Source organism: Canis aureus, chromosome 14 (genome assembly GCF_053574225.1).
Source record: "Canis aureus isolate CA01 chromosome 14, VMU_Caureus_v.1.0, whole genome shotgun sequence".
Lineage (NCBI taxonomy): Eukaryota > Metazoa > Chordata > Mammalia > Carnivora > Canidae > Canis > Canis aureus.
The window spans coordinates 40203821-40227512 of NC_135624.1; the positions used below are offsets into that span (position 1 = coordinate 40203821).

General features: G+C 57.0%; 1 protein-coding gene and 1 long non-coding RNA gene across 4 annotated transcripts; one reads left to right on the forward strand and one right to left on the reverse strand.

Moving 5' to 3' along the window:
- ZNF696 (zinc finger protein 696) lies at window positions 1-23160 on the forward strand. Of its 3 annotated transcripts, none has more exons than XM_077847522.1 (4): window positions 1-135; window positions 3141-3248; window positions 5830-6759; window positions 20023-23160. In XM_077847522.1, the coding sequence occupies exons 2-4, from the start codon at window positions 3215-3217 to the stop codon at window positions 20148-20150; spliced, it is 1092 nt and encodes a 363-aa protein (XP_077703648.1). In that variant the 5' UTR covers window positions 1-135; window positions 3141-3214; the 3' UTR covers window positions 20151-23160. The 3 variants fall into 3 exon arrangements, with proteins under 3 accessions (XP_077703648.1, XP_077703645.1, XP_077703646.1); XM_077847519.1 differs by lacking the exon at window positions 20023-23160 and adding an exon at window positions 7235-7425 and having other exon boundaries at window positions 5830-6931; XM_077847520.1 differs by lacking the exon at window positions 20023-23160 and adding an exon at window positions 7235-7425 and having other exon boundaries at window positions 5830-6924.
- Window positions 21301-23436, reverse strand: LOC144283438 (uncharacterized). The gene is made up of 6 exons (XR_013352026.1): window positions 23228-23436; window positions 22869-22943; window positions 22507-22604; window positions 22094-22244; window positions 21651-21812; window positions 21301-21515 (listed from the first exon to the last, which is right to left on the reverse strand). It is a non-coding gene; the product is annotated as an uncharacterized LOC144283438 (long non-coding RNA).
- Window positions 23437-23692: the final 256 nt, after the last annotated feature.

The following is a 23692-nucleotide window of genomic DNA, read 5'->3' on the forward strand; positions in this document are numbered from 1 at the left end:
AGGACCAGCGCGCCTGATGCGGAGCCCGCGCGGGGAGCAGCCGAGTGCACGGCCTCCCGCGGCCTAGAGCGTAACCGGAAGTGCCGCGCCGCCGCGCTGGGGATCGAGCGCTTCCGGCGAACGGTGGGGCTGGAGGTGAGTGTCGCTGAGGTGCTGCGGGCGGTGCCGGAGCGGGAACCCGGGGCCCGGGCGCGGGTCCGTGTGCTGATGCGGGGCTCTCGCTTCGAAAGAGCTGCACGTGCGCCGTGCGGAGTGAGAGCCTCAGGGGAGTCCCCGCCTGACCAGCGCGGCGGCCCCGACCTCCTCCCCCGACCATCCTGAGGGACCCCGACCTCCTCCCCCGACCATCCTGAGGGACCCCGACCTCCTCCCCCTGACCATCCTGAGGGCCCTTGTACCTCCTCCCCCGACCATCCTGAGGGACTCTGCACCTCCTCCCCCGACCATCCTGAGGGCCCCTGCACCTCCTCCCCCGACCATCCTGAGGGCCCCGGACCTCCTCCCCCGACCATCCTGAGGGCCCCGGACCTCCTCCCCCGACCATCCTGAGGGCCCCTGCACCTCCTCCCCCGACCATCCTGAGGGACCCCGACCTCCTCCCCTGACCATCCTGAGGGACCCTGCACCTCCTCCCCCTGACCATCCTGAGGGCCCCGGACCTCCTCCCCTGACCATCCTGAGGGCCCCGGACCTCCTCCCCCTGACCATCCTGAGGGACCCTGCACCTCCTCCCCCTGACCATCCTGAGGGACCCTGCACCTCCTCCCCCGACCATCCTGAGGGACCCCGACCTCCTCCCCCGACCATCCTGAGGGACCCTGCACCTCCTCCCCCTGACCATCCTGAGGGCCCTTGTACCTCCTCCCCCTGACCATCCTGAGGGACTCTGCACCTCCTCCCCCCGACCATCCTAGGGACCCGACCTCCTCCCCCGACCATCCTGAGGGACCCCGACCTCCTCCCCCGACCATCCTGAGGGACCCGGACCTCCTCCCCCTGACCATCCTGAGGGACCCCGACCTCCTCCCCTGACCATCCTGAGGGCCCCGGACCTCCTCCCCCTGACCATCCTGAGGGACCCCGACCTCCTCCCCTGACCATCCTGAGGGCCCCGGACCTCCTCCCCCTGACCATCCTGAGGGACCCTGCACCTCCTCCCCCTGACCATCCTGAGGGACCCTGCACCTCCTCCCCCTGACCATCCTGAGGGACCCCGACCTCCTCCCCTGACCATCCTGAGGGCCCCGGACCTCCTCCCGCTGACCATCCTGAGGGTCCCCAACCTCCTCCCCCGACCATCCTGAGGGACCCTGCACCTCCTCCCTCTGACCATCCTGAGGGCCCCAGACCTCCTACCCCTGACTATCCTGAGGGACCCCGACCTCCTCCCCCTGACCATACTGAGAGCCCCGGACCTCCTTCCCCGACCATCCTGAGGGACCCTGCACCTCCTCCCCCCGACCATCCTGAGGGACCCCAACCTCCTCCCCCTGACCATCCTGAGAGCCCCAGACCTCCTTCCCCGACCACCCTGAGGGACCCTGCACCTCCTCCCCCTGACCACTCTGAGGGCCTCGGACCTCCTCCCCCTGACCACTATGAGGGCCCCAGATCTCCTCCCCCTGACCATCCTGAGGGACCCCAACCTCCTCCCCCTGACCATCCTGAGGGACCCCGACCTCCCCCTGACCATCCTGAAGTACCCCGACCTTCTCCCCCTGACCATCCTGAGGGACCCCGACCTCCTCCCCCTGACAGTTGAGGACCCCTGACCTCCTCCCCCCGACCATCCTGAGGGTCCCTGCACCTCCTCCCCCCGAACATCCTGAGGGACCCCGACCTCCTCCCCCTGACCATCCTGAGGACCCCTGCACCTCCTCCCCCTGACCATCCTGAGGGACCCCGACCTCCTCCCCCGACCATCCTGAGGACCCCTACACCTCCTCCCCTTGACCAGTGCAGCAACCTCTGGGACAGCCTCACCTGATATTTGTGACGGTCACCAGGGGTTGCTTCATTCCCAGTTGTTTGCACACTTTAACCTGCCCTATTTTTTAGTTAAGATTACGTTGCTTCCAAGGTTTGTTCCAAAGCAAGTCAGAGGTGCAGTGTCATACAGTGAGCACCTGTGATCTCTGTGCGGTAGCTCCCCACCAGCGAGACGTCAGGGTGCCTGGAGGCCCCGTGGGTCGTCAGCTGCTGGGTGTCTCCCGCATCTCCTTGCTCTGCAGGTGTTGGCCATCCTGAAGTCTCTGCTACCTTTATTTTTAAATATTTTTAAAATTTATTTATGATAGTCACAGAGAGAGAGAGAGAGAGGCAGAGACACAGGCAGAGGGAGAAGCAGGCTCCATGCACTGGGAGCCTGACGTGGGATTCGATCCCGGGTCTCCAGGATCGCATCCTGGGCCAAAGGCAGGCGCCAAACCGCTGCGCCACCCAGGGATCCCCTCTGCTACCTTTAAAGTACAAAGTGATAGTTATGTTACCTTTCTGAATTACAAATGAGGGAGTTATATTTAAAAATACAGTGGCCTTTTGTCAGCTTTTTTGTGTGGATTACTTGACCCTTACTGATTTTTCTTGTTTTCTCATTAATACGTAGTGGTCCTTATGTATTAAGTACATGAATCTTTATGTTATAAATATACCTTGTCCCTCGGGTTTTCTTTTTTCATTTCTTTGTTTTTTTACATTAAATTTCCTTGTGTAGTTAAATCTGTCAGACTTTACCTTTGGTGTTAATCACAGCAAAAAACATTCCACAATCCAAAACTGCACTACTAAAATTTTTATTTTTTTGGTTTCATATTTTTATATTCAAACCTCTGTAATTATCAAGAAGCATTTTAAATCCCTAGCTATGTCTCCAGACATCTGAGGACTGACCAGAGATGTGGGGCAGGACCAGAGCAGGCGGCTAGACCTGTGCTCTGCACCTGCCTGGGTGGGCCCAGGGGGCCAGCCTAGTCAGGACAGCATTCCCAGAGGGTACCTTATGGAACACTACTAACTGGGGAGTCTGTTTAGTCATGACTTTGATTTCTGGCTACAGAACAGGCCCAGTGGAGTCCCCAGGAGAAGGGACTTTTTTCCCTTCACTTCCCATCACTTTCTCCCCTGTCTTCTTTCTTACTCAGGCAGGTGTCCCCACTCCTGGTGCTTCTGCAAGGCACAGCAAGGAGAGCCCGCAGGCCTGGGTCTCCAGAACACCATGGACAGGGCTACCCTGGTGGACACACATGCAGGTGAGGGGTGGACAGCCAGGTGGGGTCAGGGAGGAGGGGACAGCTTAGGAATAGGGGCTCCAGAGCCCACCTGCCTGGCTGCTAGGGGATGTAGCTGGGCTTGGGCAGCACCTCCCTGTCCCCTTCTTTGCCTGGCACAGCTCCCACCCCTTCAGCCTGCTGGCCTCAGCACTCCCTGTTCCATCCCTTTGCTCCCCTGACCAACGTCTGCACCCCTGTCTCTTCTCTGGCCCCCCTGCCTGGAGATTTCTTAGAATGAGATTATCAGTTCTGGCCCTGTTTCTCGGCCAGCCTCAGACTAGGTGACCCTGAAGAGTGTGATGAGTGAAAACCCAGGCCCCTCTCTATTCTGAAGGTTTAAGGCCATGTTTATGGGTCGTCGGAGCTGAGGACTCCTATCCAGTTTATTGTTGTTGGTGTTACTACACCGTGAGACAACCAGTGCTCAGGACAACAATGTCCTCCCCTGCGCACGGATGCCCGCACTGCCTCAGGCTCTTCACTGTCATACTCTGATGTGTCGGGTTCGGCAGTGGGAGCCTGCGTGGAGTACGGCCATGGCTCCTAGAACACACTGCACACCCCCCACACACCTGTACCTGTTCTCCTTTGAAGTCAGAGAACCCCTGTGTCCCGTGATTCAGCTAACCTGTGTCCACGAACAGCACTCACCCCTACTTTGGGTTTTGCCTTGGAGCTGCCCTTCCAGTCCTGGACATCTAGGCTGTGCCTCTCCCTCCCTGCCTCCCTCCTCTGACCTTAATCCTGGCCCGGCCCAGGCGCGCTTCTCCACAACCCTGCGGTTTGAGACTAAATAATAATGTAGCAAATATCAACTTACCCAGAGAGGTGGAAGAGAAACAGGTTACAACCAAACACAGAGTTTTAAAGGGAATAAAGAGCACCCTTCTTGGTTGCTGGCTCCTCGCACCTGCCACAGGATCCGTGGCCTGGAAGTGGAATAGAAGCAAGTGTGAGGCCAGTGGTGGGCCTGACAGGTCTGGTGTGCGTCACTCTGGAGACTGGCTTCTTGGCCAGGGGACTGAATTTCTTAATTAGAAACCACGTTGTAACCTTTTGGGAAGACTTCCCTCCGTCAGGGTTTCTCAGCCTTGGCAGTGGACATTCTGGGATGGAAGACTCCTCGTTGTCAGGGTGTGTTGTGCATCATGGGATACTTAGCGTTCCTGGCCTCTGCCCACAGGATTCCAGTAACGCCCCCTCCCAGCTGGGACAACCAAAGATATTTTCCGATGTAGCCAAACTGCCCCAGTTGAGAATGAGGGCTCCAGGTTTAGGGCTCCTCGGTGCCCCCTGGGAGGTTGTCACTGTAAGAATGCCCTTCCCCTACCCACCCCCCCCCCTTGCTGGTGCCTGGGATGGCCTCGGGGCAGGCAGTTCAGGGACCTGAAGCCTGACCCACAGGAGCTGGAAAGGGTGTGTGTGCCCCTCCCCCCATTTTAACTCTGAATAACTCCTGCTTCAGTGCTAGGGGTCAATTTCTGGAACATCTAAGTGTGCCAAACCACAAGACCAGACACGGGGGCGGGGGGGGCTCCCAGAGGCCTCCTGCCTCGGCCTGTGCCTGGGGCCTCTCCCCATCTCCAGGTGCTCAGTGGGACAGCCCCTGCATTAGGGAATCCATGGAAAGTGGCTGTGGGTGCCTGCCTGTGCTAAGCTGCCCCGGGGACCACTGGCCTTGCCCCTGTCCCTGCCCTGCAGAGGCCTCTACCCCCTGGGCTGCCGCAGCCCTTGAGAAGTGTGGCTGCGGTGTGGGCATGGCCCCTGTGGAAAGCTGCTCTTGAGGTCAATGGGCTTGCCCTGGGGGGTGCCCTCCTTGAGCCAAGTGCAAGGCGGCATCCTTGTCTCACCTCCCAGGTGCCCCTGTAGGTGCAGCAAAGGTGGCAAGAACTGCCCAGTGTTTGGCGACCACACCCCTAAAGTCATTTATTTAAATGGGCGCGCGGTCTGTGCCCAGGAGCCAGTGGGGCCAGGCTGTGCTCAGCCAGGACGGGTGCCCCTCAGCCCAGCCGGCTCTGTCTCCTGTCGCTGGCTGTCGCTTACTCTCGGCACTGACCTCTGAGTAAGGATTCTCTTGTGTGGACCAGAGGCCCTTTGTGCTGGGCTGTGGGGAGCTGTCAGGGACAGAGTTGTCTTGGGAAGTCCAGGGTTGCAGAAGTGAGCTTCTGGGGCCGGAATGTGTGCCACCCAGGACCCCTGCTTTGCTGCCAGTTGTCTTTGCCTTCCAGGCCGTACAGCAGAAGCAGGGGCACCCAGAGCCTTCTGGGTTTCTGTCTCCTGCTCTCCTGAGCCTGAGGGTAGAGGCTCAGGCTACCGTAGAGTCCCAGCGGAGGGTCCTGATTGATTAGCTTCCTGCCCTTGCCCACTCCTGGGACCATGGGCATCCGGTGCTGGGGAGAACTGGGCAGGGATGGGCTGGCACTACAGGTGTCTGCCGCCCGCCCGCCCACCCTTACTGTCAGCGGCGTCTTACCCAGATGGCCACCACCAGTCCACGTGGCTGCGTACCATCAGAGCTTCTTTAGGCCCCCAGTCATACCTGTCTGACCCTCTCTTCCAGCTTCCCTGGCACCGGCATCAGGTGACAGCCAGGCTTCTGGCTGTGCCGCTTCAGTGGCCGAGCGTGGGGCGCAGGCGCAGAGCGCAGAGCTGACGGTAAGGCAGGAGGCTTTGGAGGAAGAAGGGACATGGCATGGAGAGAGCACACAGGGGCCTCCCTGGACACATGAGCCCCCGGACCGCTGTGGGAACGAGGGGGCCAGAGACAGCCCCAGAGGTTCCCCTAGGGTTCCAGAGGTTTCTGAGACACCCGGAGGGGATACTGGCCATGAGAGCAGTGCGCCGCCAGGGTCAGAGGCCGCCCTGAGAGCTCTGCCGGACACGGGCGGAAGAGGCCCTGGGAGGGGGCGGCCTTACCAGTGCAGCACCTGCGACCGTAGCTTCAAATGCTATTCGGATGCGGCGAAGCATCAGAGCATTCACTCCGGGGAGAAGCCATACTCCTGCAGCGACTGCGGGAAGGCCTTCATCCACAGCTCACACGTGGTCCGCCACCAGCGCACGCACCACGGGGAGAAGCCCTATGTGTGCAAGGAGTGCGGGCGGGCCTTCAGCCAGAGCTTCAACCTGGTGCGGCACCAGCGGACTCACACAGGCGAGAAGCCGTATGGCTGTGCCGAGTGCGGCAAGGCCTTCGGGCAGCGCTCCGACGCCGCCAAGCACCAGAGGACGCACACGGGCGAGCGGCCGTACGCCTGCAGCGAGTGCGGCAAGGCCTTCCTGCACAGCTCCAACGTGGTGCGTCACCAGCGCACACACCGCGGCGACAGCCCCTATGAATGTCAGGAGTGTGGCCAGGCCTTCAGCCAGAGCTCCAACCTCCTACAGCACCGGCGAGTGCACACGGGCGAGAAGCCGTACGCCTGCCCCGAGTGCGGCCGCGCCTTCAGCCGCAGCTCCTTCCTCAGCGAGCACCGGCGCATCCACACGGGTGAGAAGCCCTACGCGTGCGGCGAGTGCGGACGCGCGTTCCGGGCCCTGTCCGGCTTCTTCCGGCACCGGCGCGTCCACACGGGCGAGAAGCCCTTCCAGTGCGCCCAGTGCGGCCGCGCCTTCCGCCTGAGCTCGCACCTGATCCAGCACCAGCACATCCACGGTGCGGAGTGAGCACCCCCCCCTCCCCCGGGGGGACGGGGAGCAGGCCCTGGACCCTGCATGCCCGGGGGGGGGCAGTGGCCCTCGTCCTACCCGCGGGTGGAGGGGGAGGGAGCCAGTGCCCCGAGGTCTGGCCCATGGGGAGCCCCCCGGGGCATCTGCTGCCCCGGCCCAGCGGTCGGGCCAGGAGGAGGCCCAGGGAAGGCTGCTTTCCTGGGCGGGGAATGCGGAGTTCCCCGCAGGAGGAAGAGGTGTCCACCAAAACGAATTTCACCTCTTTAACACTTCTTGCTGACGTGCAATTCACATAGGGTGAAGTGCATAGAGCTGAAGGCCGGGTTTTATGAGATATGACAACTATAGCCTGTTTTGACCTTGAGAACTGCCGTGAGGTCTCCATCCCACCTTCAAACCAAACCCCCTTAGCCTCCAAGGCAACCAGTGATCTTTCTGTCACTCTTTCTGCTCATTCTAGAACTTAAATAGAATGATTCAACATCTACTTTTCCGACTGACTTCTTTCCCGCTGTTTAACGTTTTTGAGACTTATCTATCAGGAGTTGTTTGCTTTGGGTTTTGTTGCTGGTTGCTGGGGTTTTTGGTTTTTGTTTTTTTGTTTTTCTTAGTTCCATAGCACTTTTTAAAAGGCAAGAGTCACTTTCTACTTTGTATCAAAGCTCTGTGTTTGTATCTGTGTGTCTTGTCAAGGTAGGAGCTCCTGTAGCCAGAATGATTTTTATTTTATTTTATTTTTTTAAAGATTTTATTTATGAGAGACAGAGAGAGAGGCAGAGACACAGGCAGAGGGAAAAGCAGGCCCCATGCAGGGAGCCTGACGTTGGGACTCCATCCCAGGTCTCCAGGATCAGGCCCTGGGCTGAAGGTGGTGCTAAACCACTGAGCCACCCAGGCTGCCCTATTTTTTTTTTAATATTTTATTTATTCATTCATGAGAGACACAGAGAGAGAGAGAGGCAGAGACACAGGCAGAGGGAGAAGCAGGCTCCATGCAGGGAGCCCGATGCAGGACTCCATCCCGGGACTCCAGGATCATGCCCCAGGCCAAAGGCAGGCACCAAACTGCTGAGCCACCCAAGGATCCCCCAACCAGAATGATTTTTAACACAGCCCTCCATACAGAGTATGCCAAAGCAGAATACCTTCCACCAAAGGGTGTTGGTGAAATATGTAGGGGAGTATGTGAAAGATGCTTACAGAGGAGACAGCGAGCTTGAGCAGAGGAGGCAAGAACACAGATCTGCTGTGTTTTCACACCAAGTATGTAGCTTGAAGAACTCTGCTCAGCCTCATAAAGGCAGTACAAGAAAAGGAAGTTTAAGATTTAAAATTTGTCCTTTTTTTTATATTTTACTTAACATACAGTATAGCACTGGTTTCTGAAGTAGAATTCAGTAATTCAATATTTGTAACTTCTGGCTGCCTGGGTGTCTCAGATGGTTGAATGTCTGAACCTTGTTTTGGGCTCAGGTCTGATCTCAGGATCATGAGGTGTGATCTCAGGATCATGAGATCAAGGCCCGTGTTGGCTCCATGCTCAGCAGAGAGTCTGCTTGGGATTCTTTCCCTCTCTCTGTCGCTCTGCCCCACCCTGCTAGTATGCTCTAGAAAGAGATAAAAAAGAAAAAAGAAAGGAAAAGATATTTGTACTTTCAATAAATGTTTCCTAAGCACTTAATTGCCCAGGCTCTCTACCACTGTTCTGAGACAAAACCACCATGACACGTGCATTCAGGGACTCTACAGGTTAGAGAGTGAAAGAGATGAGGAAAGCCATGCGTGTCATGCCCAATAAAATGCCCAGTAACAGGAGTACCTCCAGGGAAGTAAACATAGGATATGCACACAGATGATCAGGGCCGGGGAAAGAAATTGGGATGAGCTCCCAGGAGTGGTGATTCCTGAGCCGGTTCTTCAGAATATTTAATCAACAGATGGACTAAATGTTTTGTATGAAGCAGAGGTCAGGGTGTGCTGGGGGTGTGAAAGGGTATGAGAAATGTGCTCACTCAGGGAACCTTGGAATCTGCGGAGAAACCAGAAAGTAAAATTTAAGTGAATTCATTATTCATAACTTAACATTTTACATCACATCATGACAGGGTCGTGGATACGGATATTTGTTATTTGTCAGGAGGGGCAAAGTGTCTTCGTTGAACATTCTAGAACTCTGCCGTAATGAATTGGATGAGGTCATTTTGTTGAAAGTTTACTGTAACCACTAAGATCAATCTGAGCAGTCACCTGGCCATGCGTCCTAGGGTCCAGCTTCATGATCCCAGTCTGCCGTGGTCAGGCTATGGTTTGATGCTACTTCATGGTTATTATCTGCTCTAACTTAACCACTGATTGTGAGTTACTGTGGGTCCTGTAACTGGCTGGGACCTCCAAAATAGCAGTACAAGTCTAGGGCTCTTGTGGGCATCGATTTCTTTTTCAGATGTGGGCTTAGGCCCAGGGTTATGCAGAGTTGCCCTCAGATTGGATTCAGTGACACCACAGACATTGGGCTGCTGACTCTTGGGCCAAGGGTGAGGTAGAAACAGCCCAGGACTCCCACACTGAGCCAAAATATTCAGATAGGCTGAAGGGTCCCAGGTTCATGGTTCCTCTCAGATACCAGTAGAAATCAAAGCAGTCACTCTGGAGGAGAGCTTGTGCTACTTAGACCTGCTGTATTCCTGTTGAGAAGGTCAAGCAATGACCTCAGAGAGCACCCAGCACCCAGGAAGGTCTCACTGAATGAGGGTCAACAAAATAGCAAACAGACATAAACCTCAAAGAACTGCAGATAATGACATTGCCAGTAACGTAGGCAAGAGAATAGTTATGTATGACGTGTGTACAGGAATAAGACAGTCACAGCAGTGAGAAAACAATGAGGGACTATCAGGCATGAACAGGCAGTTTTTTTGTTTTTTTTTTTTTTAATTTTTATTTATTTATGATAGAGAGAGAGAGAGAGAGAGGCAGAGACATAGGCAGAGGGAGAAGCAGGCTCCATGCACTGGGAGCCCGACGTGGGATTCGATCCCGGGTCTCCAGGATTGCGCCCTGGGCCAAAGGCAGGCGCTAAACTGCTGCGCCACCCAGGGATCCCGAACAGGCAGTTTTTAAAGAACTTTTTAAAGATGAAAAATACAATTGCTGGACTAGAACTCAGTGGGGTGGGTTAAATAATGGATTAGACGCTGCTGAAGAGGGCATTAGTGTGGGGGAAGATCTATCCAAGGAAATCGAATACCACACAGACAAGGAGAGGAAAAATCCAGAGAGAATGTGACAGGATTTGTAAAACAGAATAAGGCTCAACGTGGAGCTGATAGGAGCCCCAGGAGGAGAGAGTGAAGGAGAGGACACAGGTGAGGCCCTGCGATGATGCACCCCATGATGATGCAAATCCCAACTTTATTAGCTCCTGGCTACCACAGCCCACCCCGTCCCATTCTCCATCCAGGCTCAAGTTCTCATACTGTGCAGGGTTGAGAATGGAGCTGAAGGTGAGGTCAGGCAGCGAGACAGCAGCGAGCTCCACCTGGGGAAGATGAGTGTTTGCATCACAGTGTTAACTGGCCCAGTCTCCCCATAATCCGGAAACCAAATCATGAAAGGAGAGGACACTGAACTCGTTACCAGTACACTGGAAGTTCCAGCCCTCCTCCAGACCCGGAACCACCACCTTCAACATGTGAGTCACAGAGGACAACTGCAAACAAATAGTGCCAGTCTTCAGCTCAGAGTGCCTGGAGGGGCCTGGCATCTGTACAGGCTCATTTCATTCCTCACAAGGACAAGATTCTGCATTTTACAGGACAGAATTATTCTGGGCCCCTGTTTATAGTGTTCCTACAGGCTTTTCCTTATTTAATGAAAAACATAAATTCACAGATCTGGGAAGCATAATGTATTTGAAGCAAGAAAACGAGAAATCCACACCCAGACACAGCATGGTGAGAGCACAGACTAGAAGAGATGTTCACGTCCGAGAGAAAGGCTTTGATCACCCACAAAGGAGCCACAGTCACACCATCAGCAAACTTCTGTGAGCAACACAGAAGTGGCATTTGGCTCGGCCTCTTCGATGTGTTGGGAGGAAACACTTGCCAACCTAGAACTGCACGCCCTGCAACATTATTTTTCGTAAAGAAGATGGAAACAGACATTCATAGATACATGAAATACAAGATCGTTTATCAGTAAGGAACTTTCACTGAAACAACCTCTGAAGTTTATACAGCAAAGAGGGAAAATGATCGCAGGTGATGGTCCTTGATAGGAGACAGAACGGGGAGCAAACAAAATGACCAAGTGGACTCCATCCAAACACTCCGTATATAAGAGCAATGTCGGCTGAGATACAGGACCACAGTGTATGTGAAGGCAGGAGCAGACGGAGGCGTGAGGCCACCAAGGGAGCGATGTCGCACGCAGGCGGCCGTACGGATGACGAGCTAGGCTGCAGCGGGAAGCGGGCGGTGCCTGACGACACCTGGAGTCCGGGTCCTTCACGGGAGACCGCGAGCCGCCCAGAGACGGGCCGGGAGCTGCTGTGCCTGTACCGGGGGCTCGTGGCCAGTGAGCGTCGCCTGTGCCCGCGGACTGCTGACCACCTTCGCTCCTGCGTGGTGGGGAGCCAGCGTCCCAGGCATCCAAGCAACGTTCTGACGTGCAAGTGAGAAATTAATCCAGAGGGAGGGCGTGCCCGGGCAGCTCCATTGCTGGAGCGCCTGCTTTGGCTCAGGTCATGATTCTGGGGTCCGGGGGTCGAGCCCACATCAGGCTCGCTGCTCAGGGGGGCATATGCTTCTCCCTTTGCTCATGCTTGCTTGCTCTCTCTTCTCGCAAATAAACTAAGATCTTTAAAAAATATTACAAAAGGGAAAAGGCAAAGAGGCCAGTGAGGAGGCAGACAGATTATGACCAGCGAGAATTCCAGGAAAAAACAGAAGGTGGTGGGAGTGGGATGTCCAGGGACCTCCTGCGATCCTCCCCAGGACGGACGACCCGTGTCGCTGCGGTGGGAGCACCTGCCGGCACCCCTGTGAGTAAGCAGCACGGCACTGCAGGGCCGGCGGCTACGTGCAGAGGCCTAGAAGCACACTCGGGGCAACCCCTGGGGGACCTCACACTGTGCAGATAGAAGGCAGTGGACGGAGGCTTTAAACATTACACGTGAATGGGGATCCCTGGGTGGCGCAGTGGTTTGGCATCTGCCTTCAGCCCAGGGCGCGATCCTGGAGACCCGGGTCTCCAGGATCGAATCCCACGTCGGGCTCCCGGTGCATGGAGCCTGCTTCTCCCTCTGCCTATGTCTCTGCCTCCCTCTTTCTCTCCGTGTGTGACTATCATAAATAAATAAAAATTAAAAAAAAAAAACACATTACACGTGAAAATAACCTGTAGCCTAAAAGCTGCCGCGTACTCGTGATGCTGGTGGTTAAACGTTATTTTCCAGTCTGCAAATTGACCAAAAAATGTGTCATGACTTCTTGTGAAACATCTTTCCAGGAGGCGCCGCGAGAAGATCTCCAGAACACGGAGGACCTGTGCGAGAGGAGCGAGGGGGCTCCAGGGAGCAGGGCTCCACAGGTGGTGGAGGATGGCCCCAGGGTGGCGGGAGCAAAAGCAGAGGTCGGGGGCCAGGTCTGGTTGCCAAGCTCACTTGCAGGCACTGTTATTTACTGTCCTTCCACATGCAGAACACACTTACCCCCCTTTCTTTAAGATTTTTTTTTCTAAATATTTTTTTATTTACTTATGATAGAGAGAGAGAGGCAGAGACACAGGAGGAGGAAGAAGCAGGCCCCATGCCAGGAGCCTGATGTGGGACTCGATTCTGGGACTCCAGGATCGCGCCTTGGCCCAAGGCAGGCGCCAAACCGTTGAGCGACCCAGGGATTCCCCCCTTTCTTTAAGATTTTTACTTATTTATCAGAGAGAAAGAGCACAAGCCAGTGGGGGATGGAAGCAGAAGCAGAAGTGGGTTTCCCGCTGAGCGTGGAGCCTGACACGGGGCTCGATCCCAGGACCCTGAGATCATGACCGGAGCCAAAGGCTGATGCTTCACAGATGGAGCCCCCAGGCGCCCCGACACCTACCCCTTTTATGGCACCAAAAGTCCCACCCAGCTGCCATATCAGGCACCAAGGCTAATCGAGTCTCATGATTTCCATCAGGTCTGGAGGTAGAGGAGATGCCTCTTAAGACAGACCTATAAACTACAAAGAAAAAGTATCTGACCTTCAGCAATTGGATTTTTTTTTTTAAAGATTTTATTTATTTATTCGTGAGAGACACAGAGAGAGAAAGAAGTAGAGACACAGGCAGAGGGAGAAGCAGGCTCCACGCAAGGAGCCCGACGTGGGACTCGATCCCAGGACCCTGGGATCACGCCCTGGGCTGAAGGCAGATGCCAAACCGCTGAGCCACCCGGGGATCCCCCTGCAACTGGATTTTAAAAACCTCCCATCCCTTGCCCCCCTGGAGCTACAGAACCTGGAGGGAGAGCCTGGCGGTGGGTGCGTGGCAGCCCTGCCCCGGGGCCCTCCTGCCCGCCTGTCTGGGGGGCCCTGCCCACAGTGGGATGGGGGGAGGGGTGGCACACAGGCCTCGCACGGACCGTCACACTGTCCCCCGAGTCAAGGGCTTGGGGTCCACCCTCACTGGGGACGCCCTCTGTTGGTCCCGGGCAGGTTCCCTGTGTGGGAACCGATGGGAGCACGGCCTGGCTCCTGGCCAGGCAGCCCATCGGGCACAGCCTCCCCCGGTCCCTCTGTGAAGAGAGCCCGAGAGGCAGCTCGGTGGAGGGGACACGCCGCAAAGGACACAGCACGGGGTCGGCGACCCCCCGCGTGATGGCAACAAGCAGTTCGTTGTACACGGTCCCCAGTGCTGCTTCCACAGTGAGGAAAACACAAAGGACGTCCTACTGAGCAGAGCCGGGCACTTAGAATGCAAGGTGTTTGCTTGCGGCGTCCGTCAGGGGGCCACGCCAACGTCCCCTCCAATCCCGTCCGTCTTCTCCATGGACACCCAAGCCCCCAAAACCTGCCGAGAAGACCCAGGTTCTCGGGGAGAGCCCAGGACACAGGGCAGGACCCCAGGGCGGCAGGACCCACTCCTCCGGCCCCGGGGCACAGCCACACACCAGGGCTGCACAGGGGCCTGGGGACCAGCCTCCCCGGGTCGGCCAGGCCCGCGGCCACCTCCTGGCGGGGGTGCCACCCCCGATGCGCAGGTTCCCAAGGCTTTGCGGGAGGGAGGTCCGATGACAGGCATGGCGTTGGAGGCATGCCAGTTGGGGGCACCTGTGCGGCCCACGAAGCAGGGGACGCTGAGCGGGGCTCCAGGCAGCTGAGCATGGATGTGGCCGGGGCCGCGCACTCGCTGTCCTCTGCCTGCAGCCCGCGTGCTCCATGTCAGCAGCGGCCCCTGCCGCGTCTCCAGGAACCTGGCAAACGCAGGGAGGCCACGCTTCCCGAACTAGGAGGGGGACAGGGCCCCTCAGCGGGGTGGAGGCCTCATCCTGCACCAGACATCACAGGCGGGAGAGTGTGGCCATTGGCCACACGACAGGTGAAGGCCACATCCAGAGAGAAAAGGAGCAAACAGAAGAGCCCTCCCGAGCCCAGGTGCTCAGCAACGTTCCCCTTTTGTTTTGTCTCGCATGTGGTGGGCAGCAGGGGGAGGTTCGCTGAGCCATAGTGAGTGGTGGACAAAGCCCCGCGGGGAGGGGACCTGAGAGGGCTGCCCTCTGTTCCACCTTTTTTATTTCATTTTTAAAAGATTTTATTCATTTATTCATGAGAGAAACAGAGAGACAGAGGCAGAGACCCAGGCAGAGGGAGAAGCAGGTTCCACACAGGGAGCCTGATGTGGGACTCGATCCCAGGACCCCGGAGTCAAGCCCTGGGCGGAAGGCACATGCTCAACCGCTGAGCCACCCAGGCGTCCCTCTGTTCCATCTTTTTATGTATTTACTTATTTATTTATTTTTTGGTTCCACCTTTTAAAAGAAAACCAAATGTCTCAAAACCAAGGCTGCTTTCCTGGTGGTGACTGGTGAGGCAGAGGCCGAGGCAGGGGGAGGGACAGGGGCAGGGGCCAGGGTGAGGGCAGGGGCAGGGCCAGGGGGCAGGGGACAGGGCCAGGGGGCAGGGAACAGGGCCAGGGGGCAGGGGACAAGGCCAGGGGACAGGGCCAGGGGGCAGGGGACAAGGCCAGGGGACAGGGCCAGGGGGCAGGGGATAGGGACAGGGAGTAGGGCCAGGGGCAGGGGCCAGGGCAGGAACAGGGACAGGGTGCAGGGGGCAGGAACAGGGGCAGGGACAGAGGACAAGGGCTAGGTCAGGGGCCAGTGCGGGGCCAGGGGCAGGGGCCAGGGTGGGGGCAGGGGCAGAGGCAGAGGCCAGGGCAGGGGCAGAGACAGGGCAGGCCGTGCATGGGCTGCGGCCCATCCTCCCCCAGGAGCTCCGCCTGACTGCACAGTGGATGTGACGCGCTGCCGCTGAGGCCAGCGCAGCCCCAGGAGCCACCGCAGTGGACTGGTCGTCTGTCCCAACCGGTCAGGCCATGGTCAGGCCACGGTCAGGCCACGAGAGCTCTGGGCACAAAACAGCGAGGGACCCAGGGCTGCTATTCACAGGGAGGAGAGGATGAGGGCGGAGGGAGCAGGTGGGGGACCGGAGGGCGGGGTGGCTGCAGCCTGTTCACCACTGAATACGAACAGTCTTTGCTCTGATTCTGACCTTCCTTACACACGCCCCAGACTAAGAGCTCCCCTCCGGGGCGCTTGGGTGACCTGGCGCTTGAGCGTCAGCCTCTTGTTGTCGGCTCAGGTCATGGTCTCAGGGTCGTGGGATCGCGCCCCGCGTTGGCTCCGTGCTCAGCGGACAGTCTGCTGAGATTCTCTCCCTCTGCTCCTCCCCCTCCCCTGAAATAAATAAATAAACCTTGAAAAAAATTTTATTTATTTAAAAAAATTTTTTTATAAAGCTGATTCCTTTTATTTTCTAATTTTTATTTATTTATGATAGTCACACACACACACACACACACACACAGAGAGGCAGAGACACAGGCAGAGGGAGAAGCAGGCTCCATGCACCGGGAGCCCGATGTGGGATTCGATCCCGGGTCTCTAGGATTACGCCTTGAGCCAAAGGCAGGCGCTAAACCGCTGCACCACCCAGGGATCCCGAAAAAAATTTTTAAATGAAAACTCTCAGGGCACCTGGGGGGCTCAGCGGTTGAGTGCCTGCCTCCAGCTCAGGGTGTGACCCTGGGGGTCCCAGGATAGAGTCCCTCATCAGGCTCCATGCAGGGAGCCTGCTTCTCCCTCTGCCTGTGTCTCCGCCTCTCTCTCTGCGTCTCTCATGAATAAATCTTAAAAAAAAAATTAAATAAATAAAAAGGAAACAAAAGCAGGCAGCTCTTCCCAAGTCTGAGACCACCATTACCCTGATACTAAAACCAAAGACATCACAAGAAAGCCACAGACTGGTCTCCACTTAAGTACAGAAGCCGAAGTCCCCCACCCCACCCTAGTAAACCAAATCCCACAATACACAGCAAAGATCCTACACCGCGACCAAGTGGTGCAGGGGCGCAGGCAGGGCTCCCAACGTGAGACCCCCTGTCGATAGGAGAGACAAACACAGGATCATCCCAAGAGATGCAGAAAAAGCAACTGCCAAAATCCCCGGGAGACCGTAACTGTCGGGGTGTGAGTACACCTGCAGCAAGAGAACATGGGGTGTTTGTGATGACATTTTATTTTGTGGGTGCTGCACCCCCGAATATAGCATAAAATGGATATAAAATGTTAAATGCTTATAATTTCATCAACGCTAGAGGGATCATCCCAACCAGAAAAAGCACCAAGAGAACACCTAGTGGAACGCCACAGCCTTGCTTGGCGCAGCCAGTGGAGGGTCAGAACTGAAACTCTCAGTCCCCAAATGATGGCTTTTTAGCAGGCTGTCGCCGACCGGAGTCTCTGGGGAAACAGGCCCTGTGCCCAGCTAGAGAGCCCCTGGAGTCCCGAGCTGCTGGAGCTGGGCTCTCGGGGCAGAAGGAGCAGGTCAGGCTCTGGCCTCCGGGCAGACGCGCCCACCAGGGAGGGGAAGGCTGCGAGGTGTCTGCTGTGCGCTGCGCAAGGGGAGCCCCGGGTCTCCCTGGAATCCCCAACGCACAGACCTGGTCTGGACCAGCTCCCGGGCACAGAGCCAGCACTGTCAGCTGTGGGATGTCGGCGCCGCAGGGCAGGCCTCAGGCCCAGGGGACTGTGCAGACTGGGGACAACCCTCCAGGGGAGCTAAACCCCACACAGCTGGACGGGCAGGAGCACCTGCAGATGCCCATGGGGGGGCCGGGGCAACAGAAATCAGGTGTGTGCGATGAGCCATGTGGACAGACATGGACACTGAGCATGTCCCTGCATGAGTCCTGCAGGTGGGCACCCCCCCCGCCCCGCGTCTCCCCCTCCACCTAACACTTTCCAGGTAAGTACCATCCGCAGGGGTGGAGGCAGCGCTGGTGCCGCGCACACCCAGGGGGCGGTGACTGTCACATGCAGCTGAGCTTATCTCCACAGCTCCTGGGTCATCAGAAGAGAGACGCACACACATTTGACAGAATGCCATTGTGAACCGTGGGGACTCAGCGTCTGTCCTGCCCATCCCTGGGAATACTCGTGGAGAGGCTTTCGTCCCCGGTGCACAGAATCCAGACAAAAGGTCGACCCTGGAAGTTCACACCTGGCTTCTCGAGCTTCGTGCCTTTGCCCTTTCCCCGGAAGCAACCTTAGTGGTGCCAGGTCCTGGGAGAACTGGGGTGGTCTTGGGGACGCCGCAGAGCTCACAGCCAAACACCCAAAAAATGAAGTCAAGGAAATTCCACTTAAAACAGCAGCAAAGGGCAGCCCTGGTGGCTCAGAGGTTTGGCACATGCCCCCAGCCCAGGGTGTGATCCTGGGGTCCCGGGATCGAGTCCCACATCGGGCTCCCTGCATGGAGCCTGCTTCTCCCTCTGCCTGTGTCTCTGCCTCTCTCTCCCTGTGTCTCTCATGAATGAATGAATGAATAAATAAAATAAAACTTTAAAAAAAAAAAGCACCGGGATCCCTGGGTGACGCAGCGGTTTGGCACCTGCCTTTAGCCCAGGGCGCGATCCTGGAGACCTGGGATCGAGTCCCACGTCGGGCTCCCTGCATGGAGCCTGCTTCTCCCTCTGAGTCTCTGCCTCTCTCTCTCTCTGTGTGTGTGACTATCATAAATAAAAAAATAAAAATAAAAAAAAGCACCAAAGACAGAATACTTAACAAACAAATCTAACCCAAAAAAGGTACAGAACTTATACTCCAAAAATTTGTTGAAAGAAATTTTAAAAGAAATAAATATCTTGAAAGATACCCCAGGGGTTCCCTAACAGAACCCAGCTCGCGGAACCCTCAGATTCAGTGGAATTTCAAGGGACCCTGAACGGCTGAAAGAATCTTTAAAGAGGGGCGCCCGGGTGGCTCAGCAGTGGAGCATCTGCCTCTGGCCGGGGACGTGACCCCGGGGTCCTGGGATCGAGTCCCGCAGGGAGCCTGCTTCTCCCTTTGCCTGTGTCTGTCTCTCTCTGTGTCTCTCATGAATTAAAAAAATGTTAAAAGATTCAGAACAGATATTTCTGCAAAGAAGACCGACAAACGGCCAATCAGCTCAGAAAAGATGCCCATCGGGGAAATGCAAATCAAGCCCATGAGAAATACCTGGCCACGAGGCCAGCAGCCGTTCTCCCCACCTCCGGCTGAACACAGCGGGTGCAGGGGGTGCTGGTGGAGACGTGCCCCAGGGGCAGGTGGGGCTGAGCAGAGGCGCCCGGTGCCCCCCCCCCGCCAGGAGCAGCCCCCCCTGCAAGCCTGGGGTCCCACAGGCCTCCCCGCGGAGACGTCTGCTCCTTCCCGCACGGTGCACACGCAGGGCTCAGCGCCCGCAGCCGCCCTCCCCAAGCACCATCACCGGACAGACAGATGGAAGCGGGTTCGCAGCGCACAGGGCAGCAGCGGGCCGGGCGCCCTGCTCCAGGGAGGTCCCGCGGGTGCACGTGGAACTCCATTTTTTTCAAAAAGATTGATTTATTTATGATAGACATAGAGAGAGAGAGAGAGAGGCAGAGACACAGGAGGAGGGAGAAACAGGCCCATGCCGGGAGCCCGACGTGGGACTCGATCCCGGGACTCCAGGACAGCGCCCTCGACCAAAGGCAGACGCTAAACCGCTGAGCCACCCAGGGATCCCCCAGAACTCAATTTTTTTAATGAGAAAAGAAAGAACAACTTAACGTGGTCCTCTGTCTTCAGGAGCTTCCCACCCGAGCTTCTGTCTCCCGGGGCCGGTCCCTCCCGGCCTGTCTGCAGGCCCCGTCATCAGGCACCCCTCAGGTCCACCAAGGGCCATCCTCACCTCGTGGGTCCCCAGAGCAGGAGAACACTCTGCGAGGGGGACGATGCAGCGGCGGAGCCTCCAGTGGGAGCTCCCAGGAGCGCTGGGCCCCATGGTACCTGCCGCCCCCCCACAGCGCCCCTGTCAGAGGGGCGCACGAACCAGCAGGTGCAGCGTGGTTCTCAGGGCGGGGAACCCCTGGGTCCGGGCGGCGCGGCAGACTTGGGACACACCCGCGGCCTGGACCCCCCACCCCAGGCTCCCCCGCAGGCCCAAACCCCCATTTGCCACCCAGCCTCCACCCACGTACTTCACAGAAAATCCCCGCTAGAAAGTTAGGCACTAGGTTCACGCACTCCCTTCCCGTATTTGGAAAAATAAACCTCATGCCCCTGTGAGTGTTTATAAAGTTGGTCATGAGAACCACACTTTAAGATGCTTTCATGGCGTTTTTTTTTTTCTTGGATGGCTTTTCATGGTTATTCATCTACATTAGCTCAGTGACCTATGCAGATCTAAAACACAAATTTGTACATAAATACATAAACCTGCTGCTCACGTGAAAGGCTGTCATTTTAGGAACAGGGAAAGATTCAAAATCTTCTAGAAGTCTGCAGTCTTTTCAACAGGCTTTTTTCTGTTTTTATAAATAGGTTTGGTAAAGAGACAGCAAATCTGTGAAGAGCACAACTCTAGTCAAAGCAGAAAGGAGCAGGAAGCTGCAGGAGCATCTCTGGCCGGCCCACAGCCGACCTCCTGGGGCTTCAGGAGAACCAGATAACGTCAATTTAGAAACATGGTCCTTCAAAAGGAACTTCTATTTTTATTTTTTTTAAGATTTTATTTATTTATTCATGAGAGACACAGAGAGAGGCAGAGACACAGGCAGAGGGAGAAGCAGGCTCCACGCAGGGAGCCTGATGCGGGACTCGATCCCAGGAACCTGGGGTCATGCCCTGAGCTGAAGGCAGACGCTCAACCACTGAGCCACCCAGGGATCCCGTTTTATCACAATTAAAAGAAACACAAAATAAAGGCTTCTGGAACTTTCTGACATTTTCCATGAGAGAAAAAGAGAGCTGGAACGGAACATCAGGCACAGAGGGAAACCGAGCCTCCGCCCCAGCATGAGGCTGAACACAGTTGGCCCAGGAGCCGAATCCACGGCACACGTGTTTCCATCCGGCGGACCAAGCAGCTCCGTAAAATGTCAGCAGTGTTCACCGTTTGGATCATGTCCTCCTTACAACCGCATTTCTGCCACCTGCACAAATCAGCAACCTGGAGGGTGTGAGCCTTGATGCACACATGCCCACGCGGAGGTGAGCACACACCTCCCAGCGGGGACACGCAGGGTGCCTGCGGGAGGCCTCAGCCCACCTCCCCGGCCTCTCCTCGGAAACTATAGAAAACTAGTAAACTCAACTTGACATAGCTCTGAGAACACATCAAATTAAACAAGTCCCCTAGTTCAAGGCCAGGCGCCTCATTCAAAATGAATATGAAACACATGAAATACACTCAGAGCGACGTAAGTCAAGCTACCGGATTCTAAAGCGCACATCCCAGTCAGCGCGAGGCGAGCCCTGCGCCGGCCTGGCTCACAGCTCACAGCACCAGACGGTTCAAAGGAGACTCCACCTCAGGCTCGCCATCAGGCTTCCTCTTTGTCTCCCTGGACAAAAGGAGCTTTTCAGGCTATCACCTGATACAAGAAGGAGGCAGAGAACAAACAGGAGAGGGAGAGAAGGGTCAGGGACAACACGGTACCTCCTGCTGTGTTAACCACGTTTGGTTTTATTCTTTGGAAAACACGTGCTTACACCTACTGTTACCAACTTTACAATTGTTTCTCGCAAAATCATTTATTTCAAACAAAAACAAAGCCAAAAAGGGACCAATGGCAGCTGAGAGAGGGCAGGCCTTTAGGCTTCTGTCTACATTCTAGTTGGACTGGAGTCTTCCTTCTTCTTTTTTTTTTTTTTAAAGATTTTATTTTATTTTTTCACAAAAGACACAGGTAAAGAGAGGGGCAGAGGGAGAAGCAGGCTCCATGCAGGGATCCCGGGTCTCCAGGGTCACGCCCTGGGCCAAAGGCGTCGCTAAACTGCTGAGCCACCCGGGCTGCCCTGGATTCTTGCTTCTGCTAGAGTCAAAGCAAAGTCTAAACACAGGGGTGCAGGTCCCAGCCCCACGGCGGAGGACCCTCCCAGCACTCACCTCGTCCTCTCCGGCCTTACCCCCCCTCCTCCAGAGAAAGAGGGCTGTGAACAAACCCTACCTGATAACAAGATTATCCTGGCCCGGATTCTCTTTTGAGATGGAGGATGTACTTTCAAGCACCGCTGCAAGCCCCAAGATGACCGGGCATCCATTCCCCATGAGCATGTTCCCGTCACCATCAGTGGTTAGAACTTCTGTGAAAACACCAAAAAGGCCACCACTGATGTGGCCCCTGAGATGTGAGACGCGGTCCAGGTCACCCTGACCCCCTGCCCGTGGCTGCCCACCCCCCCAGCATCCGGCCAGCGGGCAACCACACCCACCCCTCCGAGGCCTGATCCTGCCCCGCATACAGCACAGCGGCAGCACACCTTCTGAAATTTGAAATAAATGTACCTTACACGAACACAAAGTACTTATTTTTAAATTAACAAGATGACCTGTAAACTAAGAAAGGCTCAGAGCTTAAAAAAAAAAAAAAAAAAGAAGAATGCAACGCACGGAAGACTGTGGCTTTCGGGATGAAACACTGAGCGCGGGTAACAGACCCAGACCTGGTGTTTCCCACATCTTCCCGGGTTTCCTGTTTGGCTGCTTCCCTTTCTATTTCTTTGAGTTTCTAGCTTCATCCCCTCAGTATTCTCTTCTTCCTCTAATCAAAGAAACGTTTCAACGTGACTCCCAAGGGGAGAAACGCAAAGCCAAGGCTGGAACAGTGTCTTTGGGGGGAAGAAACACAAACTGCAAGGAGAAGTGATAAGGTCACTTCGTGGCGCACCTGAGGCCCCCCGTCCCCCGCCCCCCGCTGCAGGCAGGGCTCCTTAGCCTAGGGCCCTGCGAGAGCCCGACAGCTGGCGAGCAAAATCCACCACCACCCGGCAAAGGCCACTCTGCTTCCCCACGTGTCCTGTTACCTCAGGAGAGCAACTTTATTATCCGCCAAGAGCGGCTTCAAATCCGACACCTGAGCCTGTCCCACGGCCCCTCCTGGCCTGTCACTGCGTATCCCCGACTGTAAGACGACACACGGGCTGCGCAGCCTGGAAGACGCCAGGGCAAGCGCCGGCCAGCTCCCAGGGGAGCCGGGCCCCACGTGGCCCACCCGCCACGGCCTGTCCCGCGGGAGCTGAGGGCGCAGCCAGCTGGGTCCCGCCCCAACACGGCCACAGCTCTCGGCCGCAGCCCGAGGACAGCCAAGGCGCAGGGGCCGGGAGGGCCGCAGGCCCCGACGGTGTCCACAGGGGGCCTTTACCCCTGACCCCCGCGATCTCCTTACCTAAGGACGGTTCCGTGGATGCGTCCTGAGCATCTTCCCGGGTTTTCTAGGTTAGCACACCTGTGTCTTTAATCCCTACAAGCAAGTATGGGAATGCAGGCAGGCGGCCCTGAAAGGAGCCCATCTGCCAACCCGAGCTGAGTACTTGCGGCTTTAGAAGCGTCAGATCAAGAGAAAAGGGGAAAAACGCCTGTAAAGTCAGGGTGCTGCAGGGTTACAGGGCGTGACCAGCAAGGCCCGGAAGAGGAGGGAGGCCGGTGGGCGTCAGGGAGGGGCCCACGGGGAACACCAGCTCCCTAGCAGTCGGGGGGCGGCGCGGCTGGGCGGGGGAGTCAGCGTCCCTGGGAGGGGACCCCCACCTGGAGCTGGGGGGCAGGGCTGGGGGGAGGGGCTGTTGCCAGGGCAGAGCACAAGGTCGCGACAGGGTGCAGAGGAGGGGAGGGCTCGGAGCAGGAGGCACCCCGGGGGGCGGCGGGCACGGCGGGGCCACCGAGAGGGATGAGGTCAGCGCCGGGCACAGGCCTAGGCCCCCCGGTGCCCCTCGCCGCCCCCGCCCCCTCGGCCCGGCCCCACCCGCTCGGGGCGCCGCCCACCCGCCACGTGAGCCCACCTCCCGCAGCCGGCCTGGCCTTGCCGCCAGTTCTGCGCTTGCGCAGCCTCCCCCGCCACGTGCTGCGCCTCCGGCTGCCGCGGAGGCCTCTGGGAAAGTGGCGGGCTGGCGCATGCGCAGGCGAGGCGGGGCCACACGGAGGGGTCGGAGGCCGAGCCCCCCTGGCCGGGCGTGCAGGGTGCTCCCCAGGGGCGCGGAGCAGGGGGGGGTGCAC

Coding starts and splice junctions, on each gene's coding strand:
- ZNF696 (XM_077847519.1), top strand. CDS start 3,215: ATGGACAGGGCTACCCTGGTGGACACACATGCAG. Junction 3,249..5,829: donor CCTGGTGGACACACATGCAG/GTGAGGGGTGGA, acceptor CCTCTCTTCCAG/CTTCCCTGGCACCGGCATCA. Junction 6,932..7,234: donor CAGCACATCCACGGTGCGGA/GTGAGCACCCCC, acceptor CAATTCACATAG/GGTGAAGTGCATAGAGCTGA.